Here is a 25,600-nt window from a genome sequence, read left to right as displayed (position 1 = left end):
GCTTATTTCTAATTCGGATAGATTGAATTTAGTATGCTAAACCTGTTTGAATAAGCAAGGTCGTTGATGTATTTCATTAATTCCGAGTTGAAAAAATAACAAACGGATTAAAAGACGAAAGAACAAAACTGGCTGAAGGCGCAAGCAATGTTAATTATGTTGCATTTCTCTTAAATTATGTAATCAGAATTTTGTTAGTTACCTACACTGTTTGGCCACGGTAACAAAATTTATTCTCAAGCATAGAATAATGACAATGCACTCAGAAAAAACTACCGAGTCCTCAATTTCATGAATACTTTGTAGCTTTTCCTTTCCCCTTTCACCTATGTGAGCACCTTCTAAATCCCTCTTACTCCCGTCAGGATGACAAACATTCACACACACGAGTTGTTTCAATTTTCAGCTCTCTCTTCTTTTTTGACCGTAAAAGTAACATGGTTCTAAACATCATTAGCAAAAACTAAGCATTGTTTATGGTCTAGTTCCAATTAGAATAAGGTCTTTAGCAAATTCTAAACATGTTAAAAGTAAAATTATTGATGTCGTCAAATATTCATAGATCAAGCATATTATTATTGAAAAAATGCAAGTGCAATTTTTGGCCTTGTGTTGAATTACAACGTTGCTTGTACACAGTGAGGCAATAAAATCCCAGCATAAACTGACCTTAACGGAATATGCTGGTGACCTTAAGTTGAAAAAAAGAGCTTTTACAACTTCACAGTATACTAATAGGAACCAATAATTTTATGTAACAATTTGAAAATTCCTATCGTTACACTTTAGAATCATTATTGTGTAAGGGAATATCTGGTACCTACAGCACGTAGCTCACAAGATTGCATCTTTGTGAAAGCTAGTTATGAAACACCAAAACTGTTTGATTGATTAAGTGACTGTGACAAGATAACATTAATATGCGACAACTGACTACACATGATATATATTTTTTTTATTAACTAAATCCTAAACTGCTACACATTATATGCATACTTATTGTTGCATGATTTCTGTAATTAAATGAAGTACTTTAAGATGGCCATTGTAAGGAAGTCGGAGTGGTATACATACAAATGGTAGTTCACATTGTTAAGTATAATGTTGTGTAAGAGTGGTCTCTCTTTTCTCGTTTGGTGCTTAATTGTAACATGTTCAAAAGGCTGAAGGAAGAAGTGCCGGCGAATTCTAAACCAGATTGGTATTTAACTTACTCTTACTATAGAGAGCATTATATCATTCTGACTGTTAACCAAAGCCTGGACACAACCTATAGCCAGTCATTGGTTGGACAGCCAGATAATGCACATACAAATTTTGGTACACAAAATACCTTAGACAGAGATGGGTTTATGCCAAGGTCATAAATCATGTTTGCTCTTGGATGGCGCTGCGTGGTGTTTTTGTGTGTGGGTTTTGTCTGTAGTCTTTGAAATATAGAACCAAGAAATGAAGAATAGTTATTATACTAATGATATCTAATTAATAAATTGACAAGTATAACCAATAATATAAGCTATCCTATTGAACTTGGGACATTTGAAACGTTGTAAGAACATCAGTAAATACCAAATGATTTTTTTCTGTTACTTAGCCACTGTAGAATTAAAATTATTATCAAAGCCAGGTCGAGACGCTTTTGTATGCAAAGGTCAGTTCAAGGTACACGATAGTGGTTTGACGAGATAAGAAAGCGACAAATTGCCAATGCCTACACCGTAGCTTGAATGTGTGTTATGCCTGCTGTCGGCTTCTTCTTCTTTGCGTGTCGATGGCAAATCTACAAGCGCTGTAGCTAACTATTGGATACTAAATATTTTCTTGCGAGAACAGAGACACTACTATGGCTTTATCAGAAAAATCTGATAAAAGTTCGCCAAGGGGGTTTCACCGTAAATTTCAGGCTTGGTGTTAAAGAAAGGACACTGGCCTATTCGCGTCTTCACCTGTATAAGTTTGCCGAAAATGTATAACCGGCAATACAAGCAATACTACGTATGCAATAACTATGTTTTCTCAAATGCCACATAAAATAATTATACGGTAAAGTACAAATAGGTACCAGATATTCTTTTAATCACTAAGATTCCCCGAAATCTTTATCGCGAATAGGATATAGGCATCTTCTAGTGTAATCTATGGATGAATTTAAATAAGAGTTAAGAGTTTTAAGTTCGATTTAGAAGAAAAAAGCCAAAGACACAAAAGGCTGAAGAGCATTAGAAAAGGCTATGTTGGATATAATAAGCGGTATTAAGAGCTTAGATCTTGTTAAATTTCAACCAAAAGCAAAAGGTGCAAATGTTTTACGATTAGCAAAAACAAACAATAGATCTACACATAAAAAGTAAATGTAGAATACAATGCAAAGCAAGCATGAATTAAACCGGAAAGATTTTAAAGGTGTCAGAAGCGACCGCGCCTACCTGTAGAAGCTCAAGAAATAGCAAAACGAAAGTTGTCCTCATGTCTGTTTTGTTATTATCTAATGTATGTCTTGCTTTCTTTCTCTCGCAACGTATTGAGGACGAGGTAAAGTATCGAATTACCCTTTACGTCGCTTCTGCTAGTGCTTACCCAACAATATAAAGAAACATTATTACAAGTTACAAGTTGCTTTCCAACATGAGAAAATTTCTACTAAGTTCTTTTCAGTCAAACCAAGACAATCATGACCTGAGGTCAGTGAGCCTGTGTATTGAATTCTATAACTTTGTCCCTTTCTACAGCTCCGTCCATTTCTGTAAAACGGCATTCCTGCCAGTCGTAAACGATAGGAACCTTCATAAAAACGCCACACGAATCGCAGGTCCATTTCTCCTTTATTATCGTTTTATGCGTATGGTACCCCATCATAGAAGTTAATGCCTGTTCAAGCAATTAAGTAAAAGCCCCTTTTAAATCCAAACTATGTTACGTAAGCCTTGCTAGTGTTTGCTACATAGATTGGCTGACATTTCGCAAACTGGTTTCCTTACAATTTTAGTGTTTGAGATAGATCACAGGTGTTGTAAAGGTAAGAAGCTTGAAGGATTTATGAAGCAATTTTGTACCTAAGCGTTTTCAATTTAATTTCTTGTTTATTATAACTTAAATATAAAATTAAATGTCTAGAATCGTTAAAATAACAAATGAGAAGAGCTATATCCGTATCCGTATTTCATACTAGATCGCTAAAAAAAACCTTTACGAAAATAAACAAGCAGTTTGCACTTCATTTCAAACAAACTAATAGTTAGGAGAAGCTAGGGGCGGAGTGATTTCTTGAGACATCTGTTCGCAACAAACGAGGGACAACCAGGTGCTAAGGCTTGGGGGACGAAGGGTGCGACGACCCCGGGACCCTACGCGTGTTCATCGTCACGGATACATCACAATCCACATCTGTTTCAGGCGAATCTTGACTCTCACCCGGTTGGCCTACGGACCAATTTGAAAGTCAATAAGACTTCTATCCAGATTTGTGAGTAAATAGATGTCGCGGCCCGTTTACTGAACTCGACAAAACGGTGAAAATGTAAGTAGATAGAGTACATACTGTAAGTGTGAATGGAATATTTTTCATCATCTTTCTGATTATGTCTTAGTTTTGTAAGTAAATCATATTACTTCACAGGTTTGACCTTTAGAAGACTAGCTGCGCCCCGGAGCTTCGCTCCCGTCGGTATTTCGGGATAAAAAGTACCCAATATTTGTTATTCCAGGTTGTATTCTACCCGTGTACCAATTTTCATAACAATCCGTCCAGTCGATTTTGCGTGAAAAAGTAACAAACACATACATCCTCACAAACTTTCGCATTTATAATATTAGTAAGAAACATATTATCAATCTTATCATTATATAATCTTAAATGTCAAAATCTGTTCTACATTTTTTGCCTACTAAAGAATAGTAGCAGAAAGTTGAATTTTCATGAAGAATTCCTAAAAATATCACAATTTTCGTACCAATAGAAAGTTTCTTTTGCTAAGTTAACACACATATTATTTAGTCAAACATACCCATGAAAAATCGAGAACCTATCTTCATTGTAAATAACACGTAGGAAACATGATATATGACGGATTTCCGTTACAAAAACCTACTTTTAGGCACGTGACAATGTCAAGACGCATACTTATGGTTAACTAACTACTCCAATCATAGGAGAACTACAAATAATTATCTTTTACTCAAATTACAAATTAATTAAAGCACTTTTACAATGTTCAAACTTAATCGAGTTTGTAAAAAAGCAGAATATTTTAACGATTGAACGACTCATTCAAACGAGTGACATTTTCTTTTCGCTTTAAACTGGACACATATTAGTCGCCAGCAATTCGGTGATTCATTCTATACAATGGATTCTAAAGCCAGGAAAAAAGACCAGGTGGCTCGTTCACAAAGCTGTTACAAAAAACGACCGCCAGACCTGACGCAAGTCAACACAATTTATAGAAATTTCGATTTTACTATGAAAAAGGGAGCGTTGGTTATCGTGTGGCAAGCATAGAGAAATAGGTGCCGCAGGCGCATCAAAAGATATCATCGCAGTTTAAACACGTGCATCGACTAGAGATTCACAATCAGGTGGTGGAAGCGAGACAGCTTCTTGTTACAAAATAAAATTTCTCAAGTTGGTAGCATTAGCAATAGATTTTTAAAAACCACTTAACACCTGCTGAACAGGATATGTCGCGAATAAACCACAGTTAGCCAACGCCTTAGCGATTTGATACAAGATAGTTAATGTGTTAAAACGCTCAGATCGGAGAAACTATTTAGTAGTATTATTGCTATGGCATGATGCACTTTTATATAACATTATAAAATTCAAAAGCTACACTATGAAAATATTTTTTATTTTATTTTTTCTCCATTTATTACAATTCGATAATGAGGTTCCATCATCAAATTGTAAATGGTAATGGAACACCACGATAAATGAGGTGCTGTAAATCATGCGATGGAACGAGGTCAGAGCGCGCTTAACGTTTACTAGGGAAAAACTCATTAGTTCTGTCTTCTTGGCGTCTGTCAAAAATGCGAAATAGACCATAGGATATTATGGGTTATGGTTCCAGATTTATGATAGCAAATAGTGTAATTGAAATGAGGAAGGCTTTTTACGGTAGCCAAATTGAAAAAAACGCAACCCTTATAAATTCATCATGTCTGTCCGTACGTATATCACAGATTACCTACGTGACTATGTCATGTTATAACAACACAGTTGAATCTTTGCCCATATTTGTATATTGCTTTACCATTTTTAAACTTAAGTACAAAAACATAAATTAAATAAAGGGCCTCACTATACATTATGGAACTGAAACTAAAAAAACACATAACATGCCATAGCATGCAGTTTAGCTTAAGAAAACCCAATACAAGTTACCTTTAAGTTTATTGTCCTACCACCAAAAAGTAAAAATTAAATACCTTTTCACCTCTCGTCATTCCCTGTTAATGTAGACATGTAATATATGTTTCTTTTATTCAAATTTAAGAGGAAAAATATAAATTACTATGTTTACTTTTCAATATTTTCTGATTGATTTCTATATTATAGGATTCAATCTAACACCAACTAAAAAGTAATAAGTACCTAATTTAAAAATGATAACTATACCCTAAGGTATATTATAGCTTATTTGTACAATATAACACATGCCAATAATAAGATATTATTTATTTGGTGAATTTGTTTTTCATTCAATGGTGAAAAAAATCAAACAACTATTTAAAACTTCATAATATACCCATGGGCTCTGGACATCCTTGAAACTAGAACAAATCTGGAAAACCCAGAGGGATGGCAGCCCTACCCTAAGAATATGCACATGCGATTAAATGGTAGAGAGAGAAAGACTACAAACCTGAACTTGTAATCCTACTAATATTATAAATGCGAAAGTTTGTGAGGATGTATGTTTGTTACTCTTTCACACAAAATCTACTAGAACTATTATTACGAAATTTGGTACACAGGCAGAATATAACCTGGAATAACACAAAGTACTTTTTATCTTGAAATTCCTGTGGGAGCGAAGCCCCGGGACGCAGCTAGTATTTAGATAAATTGAAGTGAGTTGCTAGGTAGGAAACATAAGTTGTGTAACTATATCAAACCATAACAACCAAATGAATTTCAATTAAATTTGCAATCAAATATCTTAATTCAGTTGATATGAATACAACAGTTTTGCCTTTTATTAATCTAGCAAACAATTTAATTGAAAAGTTTGGATTTTGAAGTTTCGATACACAGAGACACATGTACGTAATAAACAAACAGAATAGCATCTAGGACTTTGATTAAATCACTATGAGATTGGATGTGCAGCATGTACATCAAAATTACTTTCACCAACTGTAGTGGCCATAAGCCCAACATTGTCATTAGGTGTGCCAATGCACTTACCTAATATACTTTCGCAAAATCATTTAGACCTAAAACTAGAACTCATGCAACAAGATTTTGAATTAGGATATTTTATTAACTGTAGCCTAAATCCTAGCATCTTTGTAGTACATGGATAGAATGTAGACCTTTGGAATTATGATAAGAATCTACTATATTAACAAGTTACAAAGATCACTACTGAGAAACATTGTTTTTTGCAATAGTTAATTGTCATTGTAATTTTGAGAAACTATAATTTAACTATTCTCTATTATCGAGCTATTCATCTCTCAAGTCATACAGTATTCTTATGGTCTTAGAACTTGTAAATGTAAGATTAAAAAAAAGAGAATTTCTTATCTTAAAAAATTACATGTGAATTGAATCAAAGCAAACAAAATCAATTAGGTGGTACTATGCAAAGTACACTTAAACTACCAAGGCCATCAGATTTAATGATGCATTTTGCTTTGCTTTTGTTGAATACTTTAGTACTTATTACTTTTAAAATGTCAAGGAGACTAATTTGTGTAAAGTTACACAAACCAGTTACATATACACCAATAGTAACAGTTCTGAACTTAAGTACTAACAAGTTAATAAGAGAAAATTCATCATTAACAATATTTTATGATAAATGTAAAAGTCTTTCATGGTTAACTGCTGGGCAGATTTTGTTGAAATTTTGAATATTTAGTTAAACCTGAAGGCAAACATTAGCCCTAATATTATATTCTATTTTATGACAGGTTTTGAAAATAAGAATTAACAAGCCAAGTCATATAAAAGTCGTAAATGTTGAAGTTTGTTATAATGTTGAAGGCGAGTTGCAATCACATGAATTGTCCAAATTCAAATAATAATCCTGTTTGAAGGATATGGAACAAAAACATTGTTTGATCTTCTCATTCGTCAAATAAAGTGTGTAGTCATCGCACAAGACAATATTTTTTAAATTAATATTCTACAACTACTTAACTAGCAGCGCCATCTTACTTGCAAACATGTAACTAATGTAATTATCTATATTTGCCAGATAGATATAGAATCTACTTCGTTTTAACAATTTTGGAATTTTGTACTGTTATAAATGCATAATGAATTTTTGAATTTTTAGTACTTAGAACTATCTACTTCAAAGACTTTGAAATTGATTCTTCGCTTAAATTTGAGACTAATTTAATTTATTTTTGGAATTTAAGAACTGCAAAATATATTAAGTAGATATAGTAAGTTGGAATATAAATTATAACTGGTCTTACAAACAGTAATTTGAATTTGTAGTGTAGTGCCATAAGTAAAGTTACTCAATGCCTAGTAGCTTAGTATTAGTAGCTAGTATTAAATATGTAATGTGTGTGAAGCAATATTCAGTGTTGATTTAGGGATGTATTCAAGGCTTATCATTTGCCAAATGTTGTACTTAGTGCATTATGTGCATGTAGATTGATAGTTCCTATTTTACAATTATTGAAACATATGATTATAAGTACACATAAATAATACTTTTCCAGTAGGTTAAGTAAACTAACCAGATACGGAGAGTTGTTGATATGTGTCTATTTTCAAAAGTTCTGATTACCTACTTCAATGCTTCAAGACTTCGAACGATATTTGATTGTAACTCAAGCTGTCTAGTAACGCAGAAATCCGCAACAATAAGACCAGAATTCTCTAATTATAGACGTATGAAATGTAAATCTGTGAAAATAACACAGTAAAATTTTTGCATGTTGACGTGGCGTGACATTGTAGAAGAGCAGTTATCGCCTTATTGCTCACGTTATCTATAGTTGAACTCTCTTCGAGTGTGATACATCAAGGGTTATTGCAATAATAAAAACATCTGAAATTGCAATTTCATTTCGATTACTGTAATAAGTATGGCGCCTCTTGACATTGTTGGCTTTATCTACATTTTGGTACGGCAATATGGCGATTAAACTTACCTTATTATTTTTTATGAAGTCTTCTATAGCTTTCAGTGCTGAATCCGTTAATTTCACAAACACTAGTTCCTTGTTTTCTTTATAAGTAGACTCAGATGATAACCCATACTGAACACCTGCTGGCAAGGCCGCCATTTCTTATTCACTATTCGCACTGTTGACCAGCTGACTCCTTTGCTAGCCGTCACGATTCATATCATTCACACATTCTTAACCGTAATCACAGATTCACAACCTATATAAAATTCTATTTACAACAACAAATGGGTTTTAGAACTCCAAATTAATCTTTTTGTAACCCCATCGACTCGGCCTTTGTTGGCACCACTCTTCAGTCCGCCCCTATGGTCCGCCCGCAAGGCCGCACTGACTGTCATGCGCAATGGCGCTTTTGACAGGAAACGCTAGCATTCACTGCGCTACTAGCGCCAATTTGCAGTTGGCAACAAGATTTTTCGTTTTGCGGCTAATGTCATGTTGTACTATAGTTTCCAAGTTTTGCAGTATAAAATTCATTGGATCGCTGAACTTATCAGGAAACTTGTTTTTTTCAAAATATATATATATGAATAATGTTACTAATAAAGTCACAAGTTCAGTCAAAGTTTAGTTTATAATCCCAATAATATTTTTTTCAAAGTTTATTCAAAGGTTTTTTCAAAGGTTTCAATAGTTTATTCAAAGTTTTTTTTTTTAATCTCAAGTTCACTATCATTCAATCCATTCAATTCATCATGACAGTGACAGATGTGAGTGAATGAATTAACAATATGTGTAGCTAAAACCTAACCTAATTAATTTTCCTACGTGTAAGATTTATCCCTAATTTATTAGCAATAAGTATAAAACATTTTTAAATGTAAGAACGTGTTACATTCTTATAGCCCTTAATTATACCTGTAATTGCAATTTTATCAGAGGTAAGTTATAGATGTTATAAGATAATGATTCTGACCTAATATTTCATCATACAATATGTTCCAAAAGGTAACTAATTAATAAATTATTTTCAGTGGGAAACATGTCGAATTGGGAAGAAAAGAAGCATCTTATCACTCGAAACTTGCAAGAAGTTTTGGGTGAAGAGAAACTGACCGAAATTTTGAAGCAAAGGGATTTAAAACTTTACTGGGGCACTGCAACTACTGGTCGTCCTCATGTCGCTTACTTTGTCCCCATGTCCAAAATAGCAGATTTCCTCAAGGCTGGTTGTGAGGTAACAATACTGTTTGCCGATTTACATGCTTATTTAGATAATATGAAAGCACCCTGGGAATTATTGGCTCTTCGGACTCAGTATTATGAAGCTGCTATTAAAGCAATGTTACAATCAATTGATGTGCCTTTAGATAAACTAAAATTTATAAGAGGCACTGAATATCAGTTGAATAAAGAATATACCCTTGATGTATACCGTATGACATCTGTCATAACGGATCATGATGCTAGAAAAGCAGGTGCAGAAGTGGTAAAACAGGTAGATCATCCTTTATTAAGTGGCCTCCTTTACCCTGGACTGCAAGCATTGGATGAAGAATATCTTAAAGTTGATGCTCAGTTTGGAGGCGTTGATCAGAGAAAAATATTTACCATGGCTGAAAAATACTTGCCACAACTAGGTTATGCAAAAAGAATTCACCTTATGAATCCTATGGTACCAGGGTTGACTGGTGGGAAAATGTCTGCCTCAGAGGAGGACAGCAAGATTGATTTATTGGATAATCCTGCAAATGTTAAGAAGAAGCTCAAGAAGGCTTTCTGTGAACCAGGAAATATAACAGAAAATGGAGTGCTATCTTTCACCAAGCATGTTGTATTTCCTCTTTTTAAGCCTGGGGAATTCTTTAAAATTTCTAGAGCACCTGAATTTGGTGGTGATATTGAATTCTCCAACTTTGATGATTTAGAATCTGCTTTTGCTAAACAAGAAGTACATCCTGGAGATTTGAAAGCATCAGTTGAACAAGCTATTAATCGACTTTTGGGACCCATTCAGGAAATATTTAAAGACCCTAAACTTCAAGAGTTAGCTAAAAAAGCTTACCCGCCCCCAACTAAAGTTAAGGGTAATATAAGTCCAGTTGTGGATGAAATTACTCCTTCAAAATTAGATATAAGAGTTGGAAGAATTGTAGATGTTTCAAGGCATCCTGATGCCGATGCTCTGTATGTAGAGAAAATAGATTTAGGAGAAGCAGAACCACGAACCGTTGTTTCTGGATTGGTTAACTTTGTACCTATTGAAGAAATGAAAAATAGGGAAGTAGTGGTTCTGTGTAATTTGAAGCCGGCTAAAATGCGTGGTGTAGAATCAAAAGGCATGGTTCTATGTGCATCTATAGATGACCCTAAACAAGTAGAGCCTTTATCAGCTCCAGAAGGAAGTAAACCCGGTGACAGAATTGTTGTTGAAAATTATGAAACTGGTGAGCCAGATGATGTCCTCAATCCAAAAAAGAAAGTTTGGGACAAACTCCAAGTTGACTTAAAAACGAATGACAGTCTGTTAGCGGTGTGGCAAGGAAACAAACTAATCAATAAGATTAATGGCAACCCAGTAACAACAAAATCAATGAAGAATGCTCCAATCAAGTAAATTTATTTTTTATTTAAATTGCTCTCAGTGTACAGTTTGGTTGTTGTACTTTAAGTATGCATTTGTAACTGATATTTATTATTTTTAATAAATTATTTTATTTTCATATTTAATTATTATGCAACTAGTATAACAGTCGTCCAATAGTAAACTTAAAATGTTATTATAACATTTTAGTAAGGCATTATTAAATAACCAAGTGTCTTGTATCTACATTCTTATTAGAGTTTCATTATATGTTATTTTTGGCAAAAAAAAAGCTGGTTGTTTTTTTCAGCATAGATCATAGCGCCTTCTGTTAGTAGTCTGTGGCAACTATAGGAATCTCCTAGCTTTCTATTTTTCTCCACGTTTTTATCTCTTTTTGTCACGATAATAACAAAGAGAGAAGGAAATATTGGGTAACTTCGTTCCGACCGGAATTAATGGCTCGCTCCTGTCGCTTTGACCGAAATGGAAACTGCACATGCTGGCAAATAGATGGAGCTAGTATTATCTATTAGTGAGAGTAACAATGTTTTTAACTGAAAACAAAACCCAGGGCATGTTTCTGTTATTATTATGCCGGATACAAACTATCGTCGAACTCAGACAGATTAGTTGCCGATGCGAATGCACGAATATTGCATAGTTTGTACACAGATTAAATAATACCCCAGTAGTTTGTATAAGTGCCTTTTTTTACCGTTCCAGCAATATATGCCGAATCCATGAAAGTTTGGCAAACTATTCGACGGCTAGTACCATAATGATTTTATTCACTGTAATTTTCTTTCCAATGTAACCATTAAGTAACCTTTGTCATAGATCAACAAAAAATAAAAAAATATATATAATGTTAATATACGGAATAAAGTAATATTTCTTATCAGTGTTTGTAACTTTTTATGAAATTGAAAAATGAAATTAAGTACATTGACGTAACTAAGGCCGGGCCTAGCAGATTTTGCGTGACTTCATAACAAACATTCCTCACACACTTGCAAGTTGCACACACAAACATTCGCATTTATATTGTAGTAGAAATAGGAGTTATTTCTACTCATTGCTCTCTGAGATTTGTCATAGACTTTTATGGATATATATTATATAAACGAGGAATAAGCGATATAGAATGTCGCAAACTTGGGCTACGCTTAAATGCGCCCGGGGAAAAAAAGATTTGTGTTTTACTTTTGTCATTTGTGAGACAATAACTAAACTATACATGGAGTTAGTAGGTACTCCATAGTCACTACTAATTCCCTGACTCTATAGGCACGTATGGCAGTTTTTTAAAGTGTCATTGTGGATAACATATTTATTGCCTACTCTAGTTTTTGCTTACACTTTAGACCCCAGGGGGCATAATACAGAACCCCGGGGTCCCGTAATGTAGACACGGCAGTAGCTATACGCCCACAGCCACAGAACACTAAGCTAAGCAACAGGCTGAGCTGAGTGTTCTGCAGGCCTACTTACCATCAACTTTTACAGAACGATTCCAATGCAACTCAGTTCAATTTAGGCACCTAAAATGAATCGCATTCATACTAAAAATTAAGTCGATGGTACGATGCAGTTCAGTTTAAGTAGGTCGTAAAGTGGATCGCGTTAAGAGATGATGGTAAGCCCCCTGTTCTGTGGTTGTGCACGTAATTAACAACCAAAGTTACAAAGGTTCTGATTTTATTGAAACATTATCAAATTGGTTTAAGTCCTGATGTACATTAGATACTTTAACGTAGTGTCTTTCATTGCCTGTTATATCATCAATTAACGCTAGCACTTTTCTTCTAAATATTTTCATTTGTTTTTCTGTTAACTCCATAATTTCCGGAGTTAAACTTAGAAGGAACAGCGCTCTTGGATTTTCCATATTGTCGCTACTTAATGAATTAGGGAGTAATGTAGAATTACCATGAGTTTCATTACGTAATTTTGCTCTTTTCTTCGGTGGTTCAATATTTACTTCTATGTCGTTGGCTTCATGTGGCGACTGAAAAAATTCAGGGTTATTATCAATTAGTTCTTCATCTGAATCAACATCCCCTGCTTGTAAGTATACGTATGATGGGGTTGGTTTATTTGGAAACTTTAGATATGGCATAACGAATGCCATTTCGTCATGTAAATAATACTTCTTTTTCGTTGACCCATCTGGATTTATTCTCAAGCTTCTGACAAATCCGTAACGTAGATTTCTCCATTTATCTTTGCATTCTGTAACTGAAAACAGAAAAAATATTAACACATCACACCCAGAACCGTATACGAATATCTATGATAATTAGTACAAATATTTGCTCGCGCTTGGCATCAGGACCTCCAGATGTGACCACTATCCCACGGAGGCCATCGTAAGTACATTGTGCTTGTTATTGCCCACAGGTCCGTCCGCAGTAAACTGTAGCCCGTGTAACTCTCCAGCATTCCAATAGCTGGGTAGGTAGGTAACCTATCTCAACTTAATTCTAATGCTCCGTTTTTACGGACTACACAATGTACTATACACTATCGCCGAAATCCAACAGATATCGACGCGAATGCACGAACATTGCGTAGTTTGTATGAGAGCTTTTATTTAACAGCAATGAAAACCCAGAAATATATGTCGAATCCAATGTAGGATCAAAATAGAACAGCGGTTCTCAAACTTTTCTATAATAACATTAAAATTTGCAACAAATCTTGTTTTATGTGTATTAACGTAACAGCTGAGACTGTTATTAGACTTTAGTTCTTTGTAGTTTTATTTAAATAGGTAATTTTGCATAATAAATTATATAAAAATAAAAAACAATTATCCAGCACATTTTTTGTTATAATTACAACGAACTTTTTTATATGACCAATATTTTTGCGGAGCCCAAAACCATAATTTGCGCAGATGAACATAATGAGGACCGCTGAAATAGAGTACCTACCTATGAAATAAAAGTTACTATCTCTCACCGGTCAGTTTGGTTTCTTTAGCTACTTCGTTCCATGCCTCATCTGCACTTTCCTTCTTCAAGTATTCATTGGAGTTGTGATTGTAAAGACATGGGTGTTTCTCTACAGATTTAATCAGTAGCAAAGTGTCAGCCATTGTTGACTCGACGAAACAAAATGGCCGCTGCGACACAGCTGCTCGATATTGTCGCTGTCACGACACGACTGCATGACGGCCGCGACGCCGCGTTGTTGTTGGTGTGGTGGGGATACGTACAGGTCGCTGACGCGTTGCAGCGTCGAGATGTGACGCCACAACGTAATGCCAGCTCCACCAATATCGTAGGTAGCTGACACGAATGCATGAATATCGCGTAGTTTGTATGAGTGTTTTATTATGATATATACTAGTAGGATATCAATAACAACAATAATAATAAATATATTTTTTCCATCAAAAATCATAACGCGTTAGTTACAAGTCTTACAAGCTAGCCATTCTCAATTAAATCTTGCAGTAAATATATTTCAATCAATTCATTTAAAGCATTCATAAATAATAATAATAAATACAAATTAATTAGCTATGTAAAAAGTATGGCCACCAGCAACAACACGAACCACGTGTTTAGTGCCACTGGATCAGGTAATCCGGCTTGCGCAATAACTTTGAGAATGTTGTTGGTGCTGTGCTGCTTATCATGGAACTTTTGCATCCTAGATGCGCTACAAAATCATGGGAGCCCGCTATCAACATCATGAAAGCATTGTTGTATTAGGCCCTTCGTGAATATGTTTATTCCCACAATATGTGTATTTAAAAATGAATTCATGATAAATTGGTACAGTTCACTTTTATAAGCCTTCTATAACGAAGCCTTCTACTTTACATATTGCACATAGTACCAAGATGGACAAGTCTGTTGTTGACATGACACCCGAATCCGCATGAAAATATTTGCTTGCAACGTCCCAAGCTTTTTATTTGAATTGGGAAACTGTGTTCCAAGACAGGTCTCGATTCATTTTGACCCTTATGGTCCACATGTTACGGTTTGTTTTCGATACTCCGGCAAAATCAAGCGTATTGTTTTTTAGCAGAGAATTAATAATGTGAAGTAGGCCGCGTATGCACCGGTCGCAATGTATAACAATGGATGCACGCCGATAAAATTAGATATTCAATAACGGGAAGGGGGTCGGAGGTCCGCCATTTTGAAGTTTCGGTCAGGCGAGGGCTGCGAGCGAAGGGGCCGCGCATGCGTACTGCGGGCACCCGCACCCTGCTTGGGCCTGGACCTCGGCAAGTGATGTCAAAAAACACGTTATTCTCTCCCCTCATTCTACTAACCTAGTACGTCTTAATTTATATGGATTAGTGATAAACTGTCTGATAACTGTGCGTTTGGTGAGAAGTGGTTCTTTTGCGACCTCAGTATATGTGACTCCCGGAATTCTGGACTCGGGAACAATGACAGGGAACGGCTGATCGCTCGGCGATGAATTATCAAAAGTGATACATCTTTGTTAGTACTATTATTAGTCATTATATTTAGCATAAATTCATACCAAGGAAATTCTTAAAATTAAAACTGTGGATGTATTAGTGCAAGTGCTTTCCTTTATAATAAGGAAAAACCAGGGACGTAAATAATAATGGGATGACAGGAAATAAAGATTCATGGAAAAGGTTTGGCGTCGAGTTGGTCTCCATTCCTCCCGGAAGAAGAGGGATGGAAGCGGGACTAGTCGGGAAGTGACTGCTCCCGTTGCGGCTCCCCAGGAGGTTGAGTACCAGAACATTCATACTTTGAGAACAGCTGACTTGATTAGGCAAAGACAGGGCGAGGAGAAATCTACATTACGATCCTCGTACATTATAAAGAACGGGGATAATTTTATTTTGGTTGAGCGTCGTCGGCGGCGACGTCGGCGAAGCGGCACCAGGGCTTCGTCAGGTGGAAGACACCACACTCCGCCTGTAGTGGAAGATAATACAAGGACTGAGCAAAAACGCCGGCCGCCTGCTCGATTGAAGATCTTTGGAATACAATGGCCGTTGCATTCTAGCGATTCGAGGTAGGTAATTCCTTAATCTATGAGGAAACGCTGATAGTAATTCTGTAATCTAAGGAGAGAGGTATTAACTGGTTAGCGCTTCGTTTTCGGAGAATCCGAATATCATAGTGGCACCTAAATATGTTTTTAATCTAACGGAAGCATTAGAACTATACAACACAACGAACGAAGAATAAACTAAACTTGTTTTCTAGAATCAGGTAATAGAGATAATCTGGTCAGATGATTAAATAGTCGCGTTCGAATCATATGGTAGATTGCTCGAGTTGATTAATCTTGTTTATACATAACTAGATGTTGCCCGGGGCATCACTCCTGTGGGAATTTTGAGATAAAATATAGTCTATAGCAATCTTGGATAATGTACCTTTCTAATGGTGAAATAATTTTTGAAATCGGTTCGGTAGTTTCGGAAATTACCCGCCTCAAACATACAAAGTCACAAATGCTTACCTCTTTATAATAATAGTATGCCTAGATGTCGAAATTCGTGCAAATATTTTTCGTAACATGTGGAAATGAGTCATATCATGATAATTGACAACAATGCAATATGGAAACACGAAACTTTATTATCATCTTCACATGTTGTTTACGTATTGCAGTTATCTACATATACGAGTACCTACCTAAATAGTGAATTCTGAGTAGTTTTTCTATTATTATATATATTTTTGTACATTTACGTGTACATTCTTAAAATTCGGTCTAATATACATACTTATGTGAGAGTCTGAAGTCGTCGTTAGTAACAGAATCAGTAGCCTGTACAAATACCAATATACGACCAGTGCTCCAGCGGGGATTCTTTCATTATTTAAACTACATGACACAACTTGGTCTAATATACATTAAATTAACAAATTGATAGAATAAACCACAGGAATAGACATATTCATACATTATTATATAATATAAATATTCATCATATCACATTATAATATTCAATAACTTTCTAATGTAAGTACGTCGTACCCATATCGACTTCACAAAATTCGTACACAATTTCAGTTATACTGCTACACTTTTTATTCCCGATGTAATTGGTTCTAGGCACACCTCAATCACCCGGAGATTCTGCCGAGGAAGGCGATCCCGGGAAGACAACGAACTGTACAGATCCAATAGCTTCAAGTTCGAGAGGTTCACACGGGAACCACCGGCTGATGAGTTCGCGTCTGGATCTCAGGTGAGTCAATATTTTTTAAATGATTGATAATGAACATTTCCAAACTAGCAAAGGTTTACCTAAGGCCCTTTTTTCTTAGCTCGTCGAAACAACTAAGCAGTTATCTTGTCCATTCTCGGATGTCGTGTCTACATGATTTCTGTGCATTCTGCTGGAAGCTGATGCAGCATTTTTTGCATAATCGTCTTTATGCGAAATTTTAAGTCATTAGAAAATAGGGCACATCAAGGGGTAAAACTTGAGACAGACAAGATTGACACATAAATAGGGAAACTATTTGAAGAAAATGTAGGTAAGACATGTACGTACGACACTTTACGATGTACTTGCATATTATAATACTAACTCTTCATTTACTTGTTTTTGGTTGATCGATTTTACAGTAGTAGTAGGTACTAGTCACTACTAAGTATTTATTAAACTGTGTTTTTGTTTGATTTTGGAGATTTTGGGCATATTATATGGGTGGTACTCTTCAATGTTAGTCATTAAGGATCAAAGGATGTCATTGAAATAAAATACATTTCAAGAAATATTATATCATTGTTCAATTCAATAGGGGTTAATTTGTTTGTCTTGCTTGACTCACACCAAACAGGATGACTACACTATAATTTAGAGAGACTGGGAAGACCTTTTATGACGTCAACATCTGTGAATCAACCTTCTACAGTAGGTACCTAGGTATCTTGCTGAACATAAACAACATTTGCAGCAACCATACTGTTACGTGAATCCTACTTGAGTAGACTTTTTAAAATACGACTATTATAAGTAGATAATATATTAACTATACTTAATTATTTGTCGTTGTGTGTTTGTCTATGTATATTAATTCAATTCTATTAAGAGTCTTTTTCTTGTCGGTGGAGCATTTTCCATCTAATTCTGTCCTCAGCCATTGATTTCACCTTCCTATACGACACGTATATTAATATAACTTCATAAATGTAGAATGCTGGCGTTGTCCTTTATACAGCTGGACTTGGCATTTGAGTCGACTCTTAGTCCTGTGTACACCGTGGGACCATGATATGATACTGTATCCGCATCAAACAAGAAAATACCTACAAATGTAAATGCTAACATTTATTAAATTTTCCTAGTGCCGTTCTTATTTTCATATACGAGTACATAACTGGCGTGCTATAGGTAGATAGGTAGGTAGGTACCTACCGGGCCGGAACCGCAGTCTACTTACATAAATAGTGCAGTGAAGTTGACACCTTTATGTAAAATTCAGTTGCTATTTAGCTCTACTGGAAATACAGTCCACATTTCATCTCTTTCCGAATAATATAACTTTTGGTCTTAGATTAGGAAATAAATACCTATTGTTAAACTTCTGTGCCTATTGCCTAAATGTAATAAATAAATTCAATTGTACAATAAATAGAAAAACTACAATCTTGGCACTGGAAAAGCTGTTCTTGATTTTCATAAGTCCATGCTAATAATAAGTTTCCCTAGATAGTCAGAGAACAACAAGTTAGACAAATTAAAAATCTCCCGACTTACAATATTAATTTCGCTACGACTTTTGAACGGCTGAACCGATTTTGATGAAATATATCTAAGAACCACCGCATAAAAGTTAGCTATCAAATAAAATAAAACACCCGTTGATGAGCTACGGTGACACGTACACAGATAGACAGACAGATAGGATCAAACTTATAAAACCTCTCTTTTTGTGTTGGGGGTTAGAAATATACAGTCCAAGAACAGTAATTACGAATGATAAGCTAGGATCCTGTACAATATCTCGATGCAATGATGTAGACCTACTAGCTATCTCAAATAATGTACAAAAGTAATCAATCAACAAAAAATATGAAACCAAAATGTTCAAAAATTTTTTTTTTTTTAATTCTCATTTTCAAATGTATTGTTTGTCGGTCTGTCGAGCATTGGGTGCATGGTGCATAGATTAACAAAAAATAACTGATACATGCTAGGAAAACTTTTAAATGAATGCGCAAATGAAAAACTCACGTCTTAAGATATCAAGTCTCAAGTTTCCTACCATCGACCTTTCCGCAATAGGTACCAGTTTAGTTGAAAAGTTGTGAGGATGTGAAGGATAAAACGCCCTCTGTCGGCTTCATGAAAGCGTTACCCTCTTATCTAGATGAGCCATCTCTGCTCACAAAGACGCCACTTCACATGGCTGCTCGCAAGGGAAGGATTCCCTTGGATGAACTTTATTGAACTGCATTCTATTGAGTTGAAATTGCGCCCTTCCAAGTTTTTTCAGGATTGCCATGTGCGTGGGATTGCCTTGTCAGTTTGTGGGATTTAAGTAGATAAGGTGGGTATACATATTTAATTACGTAGATTTTGTTTTTATTTATTTTACTATCTTTTTATAGGTACCTGTTATCCTGTTCCATCCCACTACCACAGCTTACGGACCATCCATCCATGTCCCCATTGCTCCATCGTCCTCCGTCACGTTGACATTCGCCGAAGGAACAACGCAGAAATTGTATCGAGATTCGACGTACGTCAACGCATGTCAATGTCTAAACCTATAGTAAACAACGGAGCATAACGGAGCCGGTACATGTTGCGACGTCGTCGCAAAAGAGCACGATAGAGCAAAGAGGCATGGCTCTGCTGAAGTCCGTTTGCTACGAAGGCCGGCAATAATCATACACGACTCGAGTTGGCACGATCACAGACACTTTCAGCTCTTTGTATACGGCATACTGAACACTTATATATATATTTTTAATAATTAAATGACCATAAAACGAATAATTAATTTTCCGTTTTTTATTTTTTAATAAAAGTACTGCCATCTAGTGAATTATGTCAAAACTAAAGTATAGAAAGGCAGTCGTTTATGAACAGACTCAATGAATAAGGATAGATGGCAGTACGAATAGGCTTTAACGACTTTGTGTTAGTTGCTTTTATTTTCGTTAGATGGCGTTTGAAAATATTCTATGTCGAATACTAGCTGTCGGGTCTACTTGCGAACGTATATCACTCTCCACTTTTTCAAGCCTTTCAAGTGCTTTCAACTATGTCCACACAAAAAAAATACATTGTACGTTATTTATTTTTGCCATGAAGGAAGTTTAAGCAAACCCACTTGCACATTTATCATATTAGTATGGACGGATTCGGGACCTTTGTAAATTCCATGAGCAACAATATTATCTACAAAATCAATTATATGACAAAAAAACGAAAACATATTTGCGTTATAGGGTGGCGGAAAATTGTGTGTATTGCAACATAAATTGTGTGCACACGTTGGCAGGGCTAGGGAGGACATTAATATCATCTGTCCTATCAATTACAACGACGTGGTCACCGCTGCGCCGACAACCTATCGAAGGAAAATACGTAAAAATTTGACACATGACCCTAATTTATCCCCCTTGTCCGTAGGGTTTGGTCACATGATACACTTCTTTCTTTTTGGATAAATTTGTATTGTTTAAATGAGCAATATTGAAAAAAATTATGTAATAAGTTGCTTTTTAGAAATAAAATTAACCTTTGATATGTTGGAAATGATTTGCTAAGAATTTTTATGCCGGCTCTATACTGTCGCCGAACGGTTTGCCAAACTTTGGCGGATTCGGTGTACATAGCTGATTTTTTATTGCGGTAAATAAAAGCACTCATACAAACTACGCAATATTCGCGCATTCGCGTGTCTGAGTTCGGCAACTGTGTGGCAAACTGTTCGACGACAGTGTGTAGCCGCCATAATAAGTATAAGGTATAAATGGCAAAGTAGAGGGGAGGCCTTTGTGCAACAGTCGGATACTAAAGGCTTATAAAAAATACTCATGATGTGATTAATTTTCTTCATCTTATACGGTTCTAAATCTATAATATAAACATAACAGTGGCAACCCTGTGCACCATATAAATCACGTTATCCCTTGCGAACTCGATTGCCTCATCAACATACTAATGCGGTGCGCCAGATGCAGTCTTACGAATCCTCGCTCCCACCATGGGCTACCACAATGTTTGTGCTAAGAAAAAGTTTCATATTTTCTTGTTTAAGTTACAGTAACCTTGGTATTTTAAGGTTTCTAAAATTCTTCAGACACGTCACCCGTACAGATAACGCAATGGAGAGTCAAGTAATGACTGATGCCATATTAAAATCAATTAAAATCGCAAAATACCAATTTTCCACCATTTTTCAGAAAATCTCAAACATCTCGGAAACTAGAATCTGCCCAGTGGTACCCTTATGCTTGGATCGCCACATATTATATCGTTGACATATGAAAAACCTTATACAATGCTCAGACAGAGTGGGTACTTGAAAGCTCAGGTGAACGAAAACTGTTTCCTCTCAAGTTTTCTCATAACGGAAGTGGCGGCCGTTTAAGAACTCAGTCTAACAACAGTTTGCTTTTGTTTACACGTTATTTTTCGAGTTCCTTTTTAACAATAAATAAATATAAACGGGCGTATCACACAGATTTAAGACCCAGGTAGACTATCTTGACCTTACCGAGGATCGAACCCGGGACCTCTAGTGAAGTGTTCGGTATGGTAGACGACCAACAGGCTCCAGATGTCATCATAAGTTTATACCTACCATTATATATTTATGTCGAAGTCTGTTCATACATTTGGGAGCTACTATGTACAACTTGTACAGACAGACATAAAGACCAATTTGTCGCGATTTAAAAATCAAATAGCATGCAAAATTACACGCTACAAAATACTTAGGTACCACAAAATTGGAATCGTCATTCCGCCATTACATGTGCCAGTAGTTTTTAACTCAATTGCAGGTATTACGGGTATCCCTGGGGGTCCTGTAATCGGGTTCCATTCGGGTATGGTCGGTAATTGAAAATGTCGGTGCGATGTTCATTTTCCACTAATTAATCGCCGTGATGACATTGCATCCAGGTTCCCCTGTATTGTGATGACTCCCTTGGTAAATAGTATACATATAGTAATAGTCTGCTGATATTCACTTTTAAGAGATGTGGTTTATAACTCTCATGTATACAATTTACTTTGTAAGGAAATAATTTTACTCGTATCATCGTACGTGTATTCTAAATGCTTAGCAATTTTTACATAAGCGCGCCAAGAAGGGCTATGATTGGACAAATGTTTTTTCACCGAGATAACCTGAAAATGTATTCTTGATATTTCTAAATATATTGCGTTATGTATTTTGTGTTCATATTTTTTTTTACAAGCCACATGTTTTCATCTAAGTGAAAGGTCCATATTGTCGTCGCGAAGAAATTTAATAGCATTTTAAATTGGATTTTCATCATAAAATATAAATGTTTCGTCTTAATAATTCAGGGCTGAGTTAGATTAAGTCTTTATATTTAAATTTCCGTCAGCTTTACGAGCCATAACGTGCAGTTCCACACGTCGTCAAATGGCCTTATAATGGCCTTATGGGCTTTATATACACACAGTGTGAGATCTTATTATCTCAATGTTCTGAGTTTTCGACCGGTCTCTTTATGCCATATTCACACAATCGGAGAACTTTGACCCCTATGGATTTTGGCATACATTGTTGGTTTTTCATTGCAGTAAACAAAATATACTCTACAATTCCTGTCCATTTAAAAAAAAATTATTATGTGAAATAAATTATTTCAAACATACATTCACTCTTAAAAATTACATCGTATACATGCAATATCAATACATCAATATTATATTTTCACAATTATATGATTACGCAAAATAAAAAAAAGCTTTTGACGTGGGTTATGTGCTTTAACGTGTCTAACCCACGTCAGCGCAGATAACCTTTTGTATAAAAAGTAATATTTACTTTCTAGTTCTGAAAAAGACTACAGACTCAATTATATTCACGTAGTGGCGGTGCGATAAATAAATTCACGTTTATAGCTATATAGAAAGCCTAAAAAGCTGAAAGCGTTTTGTGTTAATATTTCCTTCGGTCTACGTCAAAGCCTACAGCCAGAAGGCCTGCCATAACAATCAGTCCAGTAGATTTTGCGTGAAAGAGCAACAAACATATACGCATACATATATCTTCACAAACTTTTGCATTTATGATATTAGTATTTTTTGTTTGACCGGTTTTTATTTTTTGTTTGTCTGGTAGCTCACCTTATTTTATAGTGTAAGATTTCAAGCTGCCTAAAAGACTCAACATCAAAACCAATATCAAATTTACATAATCCAAGTTATTTTCTTGAACATTCTCACCCCACAGTATTACAAATACCCGTAGAACTTGTAATAACAAGATAGAAGTGTCATAAACGTGTAGGTACTTACAAAGGCACCCAATCAAATCGAATATCTATTGTCTATTACATTCTTCCTTATATAATATAAAACAACTTTGTTTTATACAGACACGACGGAGGACTTCCTCTGCCGTGTCTGTCTATCTCTCATCTGAGCGTATTCCCAGTACTTATTGCTTAATTAAGAATTGAGCGTCGGAGCCCAGGGTTCGCTTTCCTATTTTTTCGTATCGCGATAAACTCAAAAATACAATGAACGGATTTTGATGCGGTTTTCACTATTCGATAGTGTGATTTAAGTTGGTCAGGAAGTGTGAAAAGGAAGGTTTAGGTGTGTATAATGTTTTACCCGAGTTAGTATTATAGCATTACTACATTACACATTTGTTTTTTCAGTGTGCGCCAGGTATTTTCACGGCAAATACAGTAGATGGTATTTCTCTTAACTTTATCATTGCAAATTCTGTGCCAATATCGAACATGGACAAATCTAAAAGGTCGAAATGAGGAGACTAATACAATCGTACAGAAAAGGAATACAAAATACTGAACCAATGTGAAAATCAGTCCACCCCGTCTATTTACTTTGATCTCAGCGATGTGGCATTAAAATTTACATATTTACATGTGTTTCCATTTGCTTCTTTACTTTGATGTCCTTCCCGATGCGGTTCTCACTTTGCATCGATTGGAAATATGGCCGTATGTACGATGTGTAGTGAGTGAGGTAACGAAGTCGTCAGATTTTGCGTTTGTTATTGTCTCGTAGTGAGGTTATTCTTTATTCATTTCATCCTTTTAGATTAGAGAAATTCCTTTATATTCTGATATATTCTAGATTTGCATATCATTTATATGTTTATTTGTTAGATAAATAAAAAAAACTCCCGACTTTCAATATTCAATTTGATCAAACATGTCTAAGAACCACCGCATAAAAATTAGCTATCAAATAATAAAATAACCGCATCTAAATCGGTTCACCCATTGATAAGCTACGGTGGAATGTACATACATACATACAGAAACACCGCGGTCAAACTTATAACACCCCTCTTTTTGCGTCGGGGGTTTAAAGAAACAACACATAAACAGACGCTTTGTTTTGTGGATTGAGCATTTCACAAAGAAAAGAATAAGTATAGAAGCCTTGTCATGTCACGCGCCTCTCAACCTTGACACTCGCCCACTACACTAGCCTCCAATTAGAAAAAACCTACACAGATAGATTTCATACAGAAAAATAAGTGTTCTAAGTAACGTAACCTACAAATGAACTAATTGATTTCGTCCGAACTTTTTTCTGTTACTTAATTGACTTTATTTTCAGGTATTCAAAACTTTTCAATTAATTTATTAGTACCAATTTTATTTTCGTTGATCTGTGGTTCTAATTGATATTCCTTAAAGGCTAAAGCCTTCTTCTTGAAAATTAAACATGATATTGTTTTCAGCTTGGTTAACGGTATCTCCTACTAATAAAATGTATCAAATTCGTTTCGTTTAGTTTAATCTAGGTATGTCTAAATATAGTGGCAGCATGATAGCATCCCTATATTTATTTATTATGAGGCGGTGTGGTACAAACGAGGTTTGCACAAATATACGTAATTTGCGTCTAGCGTTGGTCGCGTCGCGACGCAATCAGGACAGGACTGTCTACTATATTATAATATATATTCTAATGCTCTTCTATTCTAATATATTCTGTGTCTCCTATTCACAACAACTATATTATTTTAGTCAACATGTATTAATTCTGCTTTATAAATTCTGGTAAAGAAAGCGTTCCGAAAATTTTCATTTTACTTAGCCTGTGAGTGTTGTGTCCCACCGTTGATCCCCTTTTTCTTCCATTCGTCTCTTTCTAATGTAAATTCTGGCTATTTCGGTAGGAATTTTTCGATATATCATTCTAAATAATTCTTTAAATTAAGTCGCAACAAATTTATAATGGACAACTTTTACAATATATGACTATGGTTTTCAAAAAATATTTCTTTCATTTATGAAATTAATTTTCATTGTTGTTTTAATCAGAACGAATGTTACATTAGACATCGATGCGTTAAATTCAAATTCTTGAAAACAATCTACCCAAATTAATTTGTAGCGCGCTCAACGTACGTAGATACGGCCAACAGCGCATCAACATTTACCATGGCTTAGAGTTCCACTTACTAGGTAACTTGACGTGCAGTTAATTGTACGTAGGTACGCTAAGCACATTACATACAA

General features: G+C 35.3%; 4 protein-coding genes across 6 annotated transcripts in view; 2 read left to right on the top strand and 2 right to left on the bottom strand.

The window, feature by feature from the left end:
• Window positions 1-8,724, bottom strand: part of Su(Tpl) (Suppressor of Triplolethal) — a 50,013-nt gene extending 41,289 nt beyond the window's left edge. For 2 of the 3 annotated variants that reach the window (XM_053756195.2, XM_053756196.2), the window contains exon 1: window positions 8,341-8,723. In XM_053756195.2, the coding sequence (XP_053612170.1) occupies window positions 8,341-8,475 (135 nt within the window). In that variant the 5' untranslated portion in view covers window positions 8,476-8,723. Of the gene's footprint in view, window positions 1-8,340 lie in introns of all 3 variants that reach the window. The other variant, XM_053756197.2, reaches the window with a different exon arrangement.
• A 361-nt stretch (window positions 8,725-9,085) lies between these two features.
• TyrRS (Tyrosyl-tRNA synthetase) lies at window positions 9,086-11,042 on the top strand. Its single transcript, XM_053756172.2, has 2 exons — window positions 9,086-9,260; window positions 9,354-11,042. The coding sequence occupies exon 2, from the start codon at window positions 9,362-9,364 to the stop codon at window positions 10,934-10,936; it is 1,575 nt and encodes a 524-aa protein (XP_053612147.1). The 5' UTR covers window positions 9,086-9,260; window positions 9,354-9,361; the 3' UTR covers window positions 10,937-11,042.
• A 137-nt stretch (window positions 11,043-11,179) lies between these two features.
• On the bottom strand, window positions 11,180-15,072 carry LOC128676182 (uncharacterized). Its single transcript, XM_053756174.2, has 2 exons — window positions 13,871-15,072; window positions 11,180-13,144 (listed from the first exon to the last, which is right to left on the bottom strand). Exons 1-2 carry the CDS (start codon window positions 14,004-14,006, stop codon window positions 12,588-12,590), a joined length of 693 nt encoding a protein of 230 aa, XP_053612149.1. The 5' UTR covers window positions 14,007-15,072; the 3' UTR covers window positions 11,180-12,587.
• A 22-nt stretch (window positions 15,073-15,094) lies between these two features.
• hwt (heavyweight) overlaps window positions 15,095-25,600 on the top strand; it is a 148,466-nt gene continuing 137,960 nt past the window's right edge. Inside the window, exons 1-2 of the mRNA XM_053756169.2 lie at window positions 15,095-15,928; window positions 16,982-17,117. Of these exons, the coding sequence (XP_053612144.1) occupies window positions 15,531-15,928; window positions 16,982-17,117 (534 nt within the window). The 5' untranslated portion in view covers window positions 15,095-15,530. The remainder of the gene's footprint in view (window positions 15,929-16,981; window positions 17,118-25,600) is intronic.

Source organism: Plodia interpunctella, chromosome 15 (assembly GCF_027563975.2).
Source record: "Plodia interpunctella isolate USDA-ARS_2022_Savannah chromosome 15, ilPloInte3.2, whole genome shotgun sequence".
Taxonomy (NCBI): Eukaryota; Metazoa; Arthropoda; class Insecta; order Lepidoptera; family Pyralidae; genus Plodia; species Plodia interpunctella.
The sequence above is the reverse complement of the archived record's forward strand: the minus strand, read 5'-3'. Positions and strand labels throughout refer to the sequence as shown.

What these genes read in the sequence shown, in the direction of transcription:
- LOC128676182 (XM_053756174.2), bottom strand. Translation starts at nt 14,006, where the DNA reads ATGGCTGACACTTTGCTACTGATTAAATCTGTAGAGAAACACCCATGT. An exon ending in TAAAGAAACCAAACTGACCG is followed by an intron (nt 13,145 to 13,870) that starts GTGAGAGATAGT and finishes TTCTGTTTTCAG; the next exon opens with TTACAGAATGCAAAGATAAA.
- TyrRS (XM_053756172.2), top strand. Translation starts at nt 9,362, where the DNA reads ATGTCGAATTGGGAAGAAAAGAAGCATCTTATCACTCGAAACTTGCAA.